This window comes from Octopus bimaculoides, chromosome 6 (assembly GCF_001194135.2).
Source record: "Octopus bimaculoides isolate UCB-OBI-ISO-001 chromosome 6, ASM119413v2, whole genome shotgun sequence".
NCBI lineage: Eukaryota > Metazoa > Mollusca > Cephalopoda > Octopoda > Octopodidae > Octopus > Octopus bimaculoides.
In genome coordinates, this window is record NC_068986.1 from 114,929,715 (window position 1) to 114,941,763 (window position 12,049).

Consider the following 12,049-nt stretch of genomic DNA (forward strand, 5'->3'; position numbering starts at 1 on the left):
ATATGTATATATATATATATATGTATATATATATATATGTATATATATGTATATATATATATATGTATATATATATATGTATATATATGTATGTATGCATGTATGTATGTATGTATGTATGTATGCATGTATGTATTTTTCCATTTTTAGTTATTTAAATTCTTCCTTCGAGGAAGGAGCTGGTTTCTAAGATACAAAGCTCCATCTTTGGAATGTAGATAACGAACAATGTCACATTTAAACCTGAGAAAAGTCTTGCATAGTTTTACTGCTTCGCTGATAGACTGTATTTGTAACGTGCGAGTCAGTTGGTTAATTTCTCATTTTGAAAATCCAAGCTTATCTAGACTGACAGTTAAGCATTTGCTTACAAAACCAAGTACACCAATTATTATTGGTATAAACGGAAATTTATAATCTGGAGGTTTGGAAGCAGTTGTCCATAGTTATCTTCTTTCTCTTTGATTTTCAAAGAGATGTTTACACCAGCAGGACAGCTGACCTTTATGGCGGTATATACTTTCTCTTGTCTGTTCTAGACAACAATATCCCCTTTGTTATGCCTACACTTGATAGATATCTTGATGGGAATGTTCCACTAGTATTCCTTTTCCTGATATTTGTCCACTTATTCAATAACTAGGAATTCTCAATATTTATTCCTGGACAGTCTTTTTCCAGATGGCATTGTATACTATTTTTGCGACTCGTGTCGTAGTACCTTGCTGATGTTTTTTTTTTTGGAAGCTGCTAGTCACATGTGTGATGTCTTCCACAAGAATATGACATAATCTACATTTTCTGTTGCGTCTTAGAATCCAAGGGTTTCACTGTCTCTTAGGTATTTAGTAACAATCATCGGTTACTGGATCGCAAATGCATAGCATTCGAACTGTGATGTGATGTTTCGGTCACGAGTCCAAGAAAAGCTTCTTTTCATGTCAATGTTACTGTCTTTTTCAAGTGTTCTGGAAACGTACTCATGCATGGTCTTTCTTTTGTATGCTAAAAGTTTCACCTCCAGCTCTTCTTTGAGGTGTGCTAGTTCAGCTGATTTGGGGTTGTTTGGGAGGTCATCTATTGATGCACAAGTCTGCGTGATTGATTTTCCCCGTACAACATTCAAATATGAACATTTCTTTTGGCCAAATTCCATTCCTATGTCAGCTGAAAATGTTGTTACTAATTCCTGCTGTTTCTTGGCGTTGCTTACATTTTTAGCTTAAATCTTGGGGTCATCCACAAAGAAATTATGGGTTACATTAATAACTTTAGTAGTTGCAGACTATCGCATGTAGCCATTTGATTTTTGTAGCAGGAATGATAATGGATTTAACGCCAATGAACAGAATTACAGAGAAGCTATCTCCCTGAAATATTCCCTTTGAAGTATTTATGGCATTGGAGACGATCGTTCTATTCTCCGTTCTAAGCGTAAGAATTGTTTCCCAAGTCTTTGCGAGCCTCTCAATGGCAGCAAATAAGATTGCAGACATTTTTGCCAAATGTACGCTCTTGAGCAACCATGAGTGGGGGAATAGAGTGAAATGCCTTCCTATAATCAAGCCACACTGTTGTATAGCTCCCACGATATTTTTAGCTCAGACAGTACAGCTTTGTTTATCAAAGGTTGTTCGGTACATCCCCACACTTCCTTCTTTCTACCGGCATGCTCATCAGTCACTATGTTGTTGGACTCACAGTGACCCTGGAGCAATTGGCTGAAATAGCTTGCGTACAATTTGTACCTAAGGTTTAGGCAGAAAACGGGCCAATAGTTTTCAGCTAACTCGGTGTGGTTTCATTCTTAGTTACAAGATTCATCCGTGCTATAGCAAGCCAGTTTGGTATGTCAATCTGGTCTTCCGTAGTTCTTTTGAGTATACTTATTAGTGGTTTCCTGTAAAATGTCCGCCTCTTATACAAGTATCCAACTATTAGATTCCCTCCAGGTGCATTCCCATCATGCAGTTTGTCTACAGCTCTGACGAAAGTTTCCGGGTCAATAACATATGTTTTACTGTTGATGTTGGTGCAGCATTCTCTCTTTACTACATTTAGCCAAGATGCATTGAGGTTGAGATTCCTCTTTTATTTATTGTCTGTGGTTTAGAAGCAAACCTGTGATTTATACAAACTCGCTCAAAATTCGCCTGCTGTAGCAAAGATTTTCGCTGAGAGGCCCGAGTCCATGTTTTAGAGTAATGAACCTCTCCTCAAGAGCTTTGTATGAAGAGTCACCATACAGTTTTCTTAATTTCTTTATAACATGTAACTAATGAGGTGTAAATTCATCTTTCTTCTTACATTTAATTTTCGTGTTTAACCATCCAATATGGCGGCATAGATTGCCGATGTTTTCTTCTAGTTTAGTTTTTCCCTCTAGGTTGCTTCAGTGAAACGACTAGTTGCTTCCATTTAGTCGGTTCATTACCATGTGTATTGCAGATTTGTCCTAGGTGTGCTTTAAGAGTGATAGCAGCTGTGTATATAAGGGTAATAATATTCCAGTAATTAATATCACATCCTTCCATGTGATCTTTAGTGACATCGTCGATAACTTTCAACACCAGAGCTGTTGGATTTTACTTTTAATCGTGTTAATAATGGCCTGTCGCATAACGATAGTTTCGAAAAAAAAAAAAGATAAATTATCTATGAACTGTGATTTCGGGATATTTCTAAGTTGAATATATTCCACACTTGTCTCTGTTACATTTGGAGAGAGTTGAGAATTTAGTGACGGCGGCGGTTTGTTCGCATTATTGTCAATCTCTCTTCTGGCTGGTTTTGGCCAGTTTTCAGTGTTTTGAAAAGATCGATTTACGTCACGAGAGCAAGTCATTAGTCTCTTAAAATAAGATGCTTGTTCTCGAATAAGATGGGTGCTCAAGAGTGTACATTTGGCAAAAGTGTCTGCTATCTTATTTGCTGCCATTGAGAGGCTCGAAAAGACTTGGGAAACAATTCTTACGCTTAGAACGGAGAGTAGAACGATCGTCTCCAATGCCATAAATACTTCAAAGGGAATATTTCAGGGAGATAGCCTCTCTGTAATTCTGTTCATTGGCGCTAAATCCATTATCATTCCTGCTACAAGATGCTTGCAGTAAAGGTGCTTAAGTTGGGGTAAGATTCGTCTCAGTATTTTTTTAACCGCTTGGTATATCCGATGTCTTCACGAGCTTTTTCATAGCATCGAAGTAGATCTCGGTTTAGATGTAGAGTCCAAGTAAAATGAGAGGAGTACTTACGTCTTCGTAGACAGTTTACTGGTGCTGCAGTGTTGTTTCCGTCGTGGTGTTGTTAGTTTCCGCCATTACGATGTTAGCAAAATTCCATCTGGTATAAGGTATATCTTTAAAATCCAGTCCGAATAACGCTACAGTTGGTAAGTAAACCATTTTTCTTATTCATAATGGGAGAAATAAAGCAGTTACTGATTTAAGCTGGAGGAGTCGGCATAAACGTAGAAGGAAAACGTCCAAAAGAACAATTTAAACGGCTCTCTACGCCTGCATGTCGGATGTTGACGGCGCCATGTATATATATCTATGTATGTATTATATAATATTGGATAGGGATGCTACAGAATATGTACCGAGTGGGTTGTGGTCTACAGTAGGTGGTCATGATTGCGTTTGCGTATATACTAGCATATACTGCATTAGTGGGTAGGATCGTGTAGAATATGTGTTGAGTTACATAGTGTTGGGTCACGTATTGTACTTGCCATTGATTGTATAGGGTATATATATAGTATATGATAGTTATAGTACTGAGTATATTGGTCGGCGATTGAATTGGGTATATATATATATTGATTGTATAGAATATGTACTATGTGTGAGTTATCGCAGTGGGTGATAGTTGTATAGGATGTATACTGTTTGTGTTTATAATATTTTCAGTTATATAATAGAATCATATTGTTAATATGTTCATGCGAGTTTCTCCTTCACCACCAGATGCACATCGATGCTCCTGATGTTTCTGCTGCATTGTCCGTGGAATATGCAGAATTGTATTCGTATGCAACATCAGTTCTGTTTTGTTGTGAGATAATAATTTTTTTGTTGGTTCTGGTGGTATTTTAATATTTTGCCTGTTTGATATGTAAATTATTATTATTATTATTATTATTATTATTATTATTATTATTATTATTATTATTATCATCATCATTACTATTATTGTATTATTATTATTGTTATTGTCATTACTATTATTATTATTATTATTATTATTATTATTATTATTATTATTATTATTATTATTATTATTATTGTTGTTGTTGTTGCTGTTGCTGCTGTTGTTGTTGCTGTTGTTACTGTTATTATTATTGCTGTGGTAGTTTATTTCATTGGATATTTACTATCTGGAGTGTCTCGTGCTTGCAGATTGTTTTGTTTAGGTTGTATTATTATTATTATTATTATTATTATTATTATTATTATTATTATTATTATTATTATTATTATTATTATTATTATTATACCCCGTCCCCTAAACTTGAGACTTTGGCTAATGTTAGAAAGTTTTCGAATTAGAAAGCGGAAGCGTTTGATGGCAGAATCGGTAGAGCGTCGGTTTTAAGCCCAGTGATATTTAATTATGTTCCTTAGTGTCCAGAGTTCAAATTCCAACAAGTTCAACTTCACTTTTCACTATCCTAAGGTAGGAAATGTAACAAAGTACAGATTATATACTGGGGTTGATAACACAATATACCAGTCAAGTACCGGAGTACATAAAAATAAAGTACCCGTTAAGTACGCGAGTCAGTAGAAATAGCTGTCATAAAGCACATATCAGGTACTGGGGTTGGTTAACTTAATGTACCAATTAAGTACCGAGGTGATTACGATAGAATATCAATTATATATTGAAGCAAATAGCTAAATATCAATCAAGTATCGGGGTGTGTAACAAAATACCAGTTATATACTGGAGTCAATTTAATCGTCAGTTTCTACTCCTTGCCTTGGACATATATCTTACAAATGATTATTATTAGCAAAAGGCGGTGAACTGGTAGAACCATTAGCACGCCGGACAAAATTCTTCGCGGCATTTCTTCAAGTTCTTTAAGTTTTGGCAAATACTGCTGAGGTCAACTTTGCCCTTCATCCTTTTGGGATTGATGAAATAAAGTATTAGTCAAATCCTGGGGTTGATGTAATCGACTGGTCTCTTCCTCCAAAATTTCAGGTCTTGCGCCTATAGCAGAAAGGATTATTATTTACATTATTTACATTTGACGGATATTTGTCGTCATCTTGTCTGTTAACACATTTCGGCTGATATAACCCTCCAGCCTTCTTCAGGTGTCTTGGGGAAATTTCGAACCTGGATTCTCATTCCTAAGGTATTTTTCGATATTGTTGTTGTTGTTGTTGTTGTTATTATTATTATTATTATTGTTGTTGTTATTATTATTCAGGTCACTGCCTGGAATCTCACGCTCTTAACCACTATGCCCGCGGGCATATAGCTTAGTGGTTAAGAGCGCGGGCTACTAACTCCAAGATTCCGAGTTCGATTCCAGGCAGTGACCTGAATAATAATAATAATAATAACATCGAAAAATACCTTAGGAATGAGAACCCACGTTTGAAATTTCCCCAGACACCTGATGAAGGCTGGAGGGTATATCAGCCGAAACGTTGTGTTAACAACAAACAAGATGAGGACAAATATCTGCCAAATGTAAATAATGTTCCTGATTGTTATTCTAAATAGTTGGGTTATGTTGTTGTGTCCGACCACTACCTGGAATCGAACTCAAGATCTTAGGGGCAGCAGCTCGCGCTCTTAACCACTACGCTATATGCCCGTGGGCAATTATAGAGTGAATTTTAGAGCTTATAAATCTAATATTTTCCTATCCTTCCTTAATACCGGCTCCCATATACTATTCATATTTGCACTCGGTCTGCTTAGGAGGTTGTTGTGTCCTAGCATATGTGCTGCTTCTTTTAGTTTTCGTATTTTCCAGTGGTGTTCTCTGTCTATTATTTTAACTTCATCCCAGAGGGGGAGATGGTCTCCATTTTTCCATACATGATCAGCTATACCCGATTTATCAATAGCTCCCCGTGTTACAGCTTTGCAATGTTCCTCTACCCTTATTTTGAGGGGCAGCACATAAACCCTCATCTTCCACACAGCTTTCATCTCATACTCCTTCATCATCGCTCCACTCGACGATCACTTTTTGTGCTCTATAAACACATGCAATCTGGGTTCGAACACAGAAAACGTATTTCTAACGCTTATAACTAAGTCACATCCCACTTAGGCAGTTACTGTTCATATTTCAACAAATTTCAGAAATAATTATGTCACGTGACTAAGGCATTGTGTAAGAACATTCAAACTTTTGGGTCAGAAGTAAGGATTTGCATAGGATATCTAAATACAATGGCTATGAACAAGTAGAAATGAATAATTGAACAAAGAAACACGAGATTAGGTTGACAGATCAATAAGTTATAAGTTATTTTAACGATAACTTACTTAAAAAAAGATTAAGATATATAATCAAGCGTTTGTGTCACTTTGGCTGTTAACAGATACCTTATCGATTTGGCCATCTGAGCTCTCTTTTCTACCTAATAACTATTTGCGTGTATATATATATAATTGATATAAATAATTGTGTTTGCGTGAGTGTATATATTTGTGTGTGTATGTATTTATGTGTGTGTGTGTGTGTGTGTGTGTGTGTGTGTGTGTGTGTGTAAATCATGAAACAAGTATTCATCTTCTCTATAACGTTCAACACAAGTTGACCATCATATACGACAAAAACAAACTAGTTTGATCAAGCAAGCAAACAACCAATCAAACAACATACAAATTAACACCAAAAACAGTCACCAGGAAAAGAAACCGGCTAAAACAGGGTATCCGATACCTTCAAAGGTCCCATTCATCACCCCATAAATTCTAAAATCTTAAAATAGATTGGATTATAAAGGAGTGGCCTGTTGTGGCGTTTTCGGCGAGCGTTTGGTGCTGTTAGTGGAACCAGTTTCGCTAGGTGTATCACTCGGAAGACGACTGGACGAATCATCAATGCTATAAGACTTCATCATGTGAGGGCTATATGATTTAGGGTCAGATACCATGCGTAGGAAAAGGTTGCGACGCATGCGAGCCCTCTGGAAGTTGAGTTGTTGATTGTCGTAGATGTTCTCTTTATCAAATTCGAGAAACACTTCTTCTTCTTCGGCCGATTCCCCTTCTTCGCTTGTGTCGGACAAAGCAATTCGCCTTGATTCACGCACGCTTGATTCTCGTTCTCGACTGGCCAACAACTCGTCAGCGATTTTTGAGATCGTCTGCCATGCATAGATGATGTCACTGTCGTCTGCATTTTGTGCACAGATGGCAAATCGAATGATGTAATGTTCGTTCAACAGGGCAGGGACCATGTGAAGACGTCCGGACTCGTTGATTTGTCGGAGGAGTTTCTGGGTTAAAGTATTCGGACCCTTCATTATAAAACAAAAAAAAAGATACAAATAATAATTACTAAATACATGTCATTAAGAAGATGAAAAAAGAACATTATTATCAAGAATAAATGCAAATATGATAATGAACCCCCTACACACACACACACACACACACACGCACGTACGTCTGCCCTTGATGAAAGCCGTTAAGCTCGAGACGTTGGTATCATCGTAGGGTTTATATTAAAAAAATGAAATCATATTATAACATGTATTGAGTTCTAGTTTATCTTAGTAGTATCACACACATACACACCATATATGCATACGATATTTTACTTTTAATGCACGCATAATATATACATGTATAGAAGAAGTTTTGGTATCCAGGAAACCTAAAAGGCAGGTAAGGCTATGTAAGTGCTACAGAAGACTGCTGTTAGACTCTAGGTTCGATAATAGTATGAATGAGGAATCTGATGCGGGTCGTGTGTGAGCATGCATATGTTAAATAAAATGAGATAACAAGGCCAAGACAATGTGAAATTTCTAGGACATTTATAAAGAGAAAGTTAGCCTTACAGCTGTTTCAGGGATATAAAAGATATCCCGTCATCAGAGGCGATATGAGAGAGTTAACGAGAAGGAAATAGTAGAGTTCAATATAAGAAGTTATGTTGGAAAGGGAGAGTTACAGGAAGCATAAAGGGAAATATGAGAATAAAAATATATGTTGGGTGTTTAAGTTGCTGTTCCATTATCCAAAGAATGTGCTGTGTAGAATGGGTAAAGAGGCTTCTTGTTCATGGTGTGTAAATTCCGATAGGAGTTCATATTTTGCTTGGATAATAGTAACTTTAGCATCTAACATATATTTCTATTCTCATATTTCCATTTATACTTCCTGTATCTCTCCCTTTCCCAAATAACTTCAAATATAATGAACTCTACTATTTCCTTCTTGTTAACTCTCTCATATCGTCTCTGATGATGGGATATCTTTTATATCCCTGAAACAGCTGTAAGACTACCTTTCTCTTTATAAATGTCCTAGAAATATCACACTGCCTTGGTCTTGTTATCTCATTTTATTTAACACACACACACACACACACACGCCCAAGGTACTGCGCAGTGAGATTGAACCCGAGACCACGTGGTTGCAAATCGAGCTTCTTCACCACACAGCCATACACGCACCTATATAAACATAACATCAAGTTATAATAATATTGAATGTTAAAACGCTGAACAAAAAATATGAAAACCGGATTGAAAACGAAGCGGTTTAAGAAGATAAAAGTGCAAATAAATTAAGTGAATTAAAAATGAATGAAAAATGAGCAGAGGTGAAGCAAAGTGGATCGAGCAAGAGTAAAAAGTATTGGCGTTGACAGCATTTATTCCAAGGGTTAAAACTATAGGAAATAAGGGCAACTGGACGTGATGAAGGTCCCTTAGGAACGACTTTATCAAAGTGAAGAAATGTGGTTTTAAAACCTCACAGTGTCTTTTTTTTATATACATTAAAAAAAATTATGTTAAGGTGGTTTGTACCAGGCTAAATGGTGATTTTGGTGCACGTTTGCAAGAAGTCAATAGTTCTGACTTGGTGTGAATTGAGTCTCTTGTCAGTTTGGCACACTGCATCGGAGCAGCCTAGATGTGAAGTTTCGACGACGATGTCGCTGCGTGTAGCCTCAGACGGACAAAATAATGCTTGGTCACCTTTCTAATTATTCAGGTATATTCTAATAAAGCGGTCGCGCTGTGTCTTTGATCATCAACGAAAGAATAGCTATGTTGGTAGAACCGTGATTAAAATCATTGGTCGAGTTCAATGAAGGACTTAAGTGAATTTTAGCTCTTTAAACCAAATATTCAGCCAGAGAGTTACCATCAACCTGATAATTACACGGACTAATTTAGTTATACATTTTTGCCGGTTCGTTTTATGCTACTCTTTGCTCCAACATTCAACGTCGTCCGAAGAGTGGAACCACGAAATTCATAGTAACAGTTAGTGGGGCTTTCAGTTTTCAATAGATAGAATAAACCTCTACATTGCATATTGAGTACTCTTTTTTCCTTGTGAGCGCAATTATTTGTGTCATATCATAATTATAAACATGTATGCGTGCATGTACGTATGTGTGTGCGTGTGTGTGTGTGTGCGAACGTACGTATTTATTTACCTTCAATCGAAAACAGACAAGTCCCATAATCACTTCTCCCAATACTTCAAATCTGTCTTCTTCCAACACTTTGGATTCAAATAATTTGGCAAGTCTGACATGCTGAAACAGTAGAAGAAGACCATTATTGAAGATGATATTGGCAGCGGGGATGATAACGTTGGTGGTGCGGATGGTTATGGTGAAGATGACGATGACGATGACGGAATGGCTGGGGTGATGATTGTGATGATGCTGGTAGTGGTAGTGCTGGTGATGGTGGCGACAATGATAATGGTAGGACGGTGGTGATAGTGATGACGGGGATGACAATGATGATGATGATGGTGATGATCCTGGGAAGAGAACGATGATGTTGATGATAGTGGTGACAGCGAATCTGATGACGATAATGATGATGGTAGTGGTGTTGATGGTGATGGGAGTTGTATGAAACCGGTGTTTACTTCTCGAATATAATGCTGTAATCCTTCAATACCGTATGTTCTCAGAACAAACCATAATTTCAATGACCGGAATCTTCGACTCAACGGAATTCCCCAATGCTAGAATAAACAAAAAGAGAAAACATAACTGAATATCTATTTGTTACCTGGCCACCAGGTGGCACCACTGTCTCTATCTACTTAACCATGAAACGAAAAGAATGGAGACGAAATAGACTTTTTATTTCCTACGGTAAATCATCTCATCAGACTTTGCTACGAACTCTCTTTAAGTCCAGCACTTTTAGGAACTCTCGCAGAGCTTTTAGGAACTCTTGCGGAGCTTTCAGGAACTCTGGCAGAGATTTCAGGAATTCTTTAACTCGATGATATTTCTAAAACACGATGGTGGTGTTGTTTAGTTTCCAGTGGGTTTTGCTAAACCAGACTTTTGATTAAGGGCGTCTCAGCCGATATATTCACTTCCTTTTCTTTTTCAGACATATTTAGGGTGAAGCTGCATGATCTAGGTGTTACGTTGTCGCACTCACAACTGTTAGGTCGCGAGTTCGATTCCTAGACCGGGCGTTGCGTTGTGCTTTTGAGCAAAACACTTCATTTCATGTTGCTCCAGTTCACTCCGCTATCGATGAGCTTCAGCAATAGCAGGCAAATTAATTCTGCAAAGGATCGGCATTGCGTTCGATGGGTGGTAGTGGTGGTGTTGTAAGCTGACTCACTATATAGGTCATGGAAATCGGGTTAAGGTCCTGCCTCATAAATCGTAGGGTTCATAACAGACTCTAAGAAGAGCTTATTTAAGATTACATTGTCCAATATTTACTTTTTCATCGTTTAGGTAGCGGGGGAAGAGCAGCGTCCGGGGTTTACTCTCGATCAAGACTGACTCGAAGTTAAACTGGAACAGCAACCAAGTTTATTCGATGACGTTAAGATTTAAGATTTTCAGATAGCGAAATAATTTGAGAAAAGGAAAATCAACTTACCCTGAAATCAATGGCTTTATCTATTCGACGTTGATAGTGGTGGAGTTTGATGGAGTTCGGTGGAGTTTGGTGAGGTGGTTGGATTTTTGTGACGTTTGGTGGATGTTAGGGGTTGTGATATTGATGTAATAAAATATAGAAAAACAAGTAATTAGTCATGGAAAAGAAGCTTTAGAAAATTATATTATAGGGTGTAATACATTTATTAAAAGTAGAAGAAAAGCCGCGAGGAAAACGAAAAAAAGCCAAAAACAACAAAAAAAAATCATTATCTATAAGCTTTTACAGAAAGTGAGTGAGAAAGAGGTAAAATGTATGGAAAAGGGGTGAGTTTACCATGAGAAAAGCGAAAAATGAAAGAGATAGAGAGATCTTTTCTGTTTCTGTCACAGATTTTAAAATTTTTAAATTAAGTGAAAATTTTCAAATTTGGTATGTTGGTGTATTTTTTCACGCAGAATCCAATTTTGTGATTCATGTATCCGAGAAAAATTTTAGAAAAATATTTCAGAGGTTTACAGTTTGATCATTTTTGAACAATCAGAAAACAGCATTTGTACGTGATCTGTGATAAAATGAAAGTAAACATTAGAAGACAAAGTTTTAAACAAAGTGAAAGTAATACGTGAGAGATAATGCATATACAGAGAGAGAGAGAGAGAGAGAGAGAGAGAGAGAGAGAGAGTGAGGAGAGAGAGAAAGAGAAAAAGAGAGTGGGAGAGAGTGAGAGAGAGTGATAAAGGGTTGGTAAATAAAAGAGAGAAAGATTGATGATGACTTAGAGAGTGGGAGAGTCGTCGATCTTAAAAGTTCAGTTATTTCTCACAGCAAATTATATATATTTTTCTTATCATTTGCAGATTTGGGACAGATTTCAAAAATCAAATTCGTTTTTCTCGAGGATGCACTGTTCCAGAGTCTTTCGAATCTAATCACACACACATAACCACTTACACTCC

At 36.9% G+C, this 12,049-nt stretch overlaps 1 protein-coding gene across 1 annotated transcript in view; it reads right to left on the bottom strand.

The window, feature by feature from the left end:
- Positions 1-5,380: 5,380 nt before the first annotated feature.
- The window catches only part of LOC106872068 (aromatic-L-amino-acid decarboxylase), a 69,793-nt gene continuing 63,124 nt past the window's right edge, over positions 5,381-12,049 (bottom strand). Inside the window, exons 12-15 of the mRNA XM_014918920.2 lie at positions 11,091-11,110; positions 10,105-10,203; positions 9,659-9,760; positions 5,381-7,499 (exon numbers count right to left, since the gene is read on the bottom strand). Coding sequence (XP_014774406.1) covers positions 6,975-7,499; positions 9,659-9,760; positions 10,105-10,203; positions 11,091-11,110 — 746 coding nt within the window. The 3' untranslated portion in view covers positions 5,381-6,974. The remainder of the gene's footprint in view (positions 7,500-9,658; positions 9,761-10,104; positions 10,204-11,090; positions 11,111-12,049) is intronic.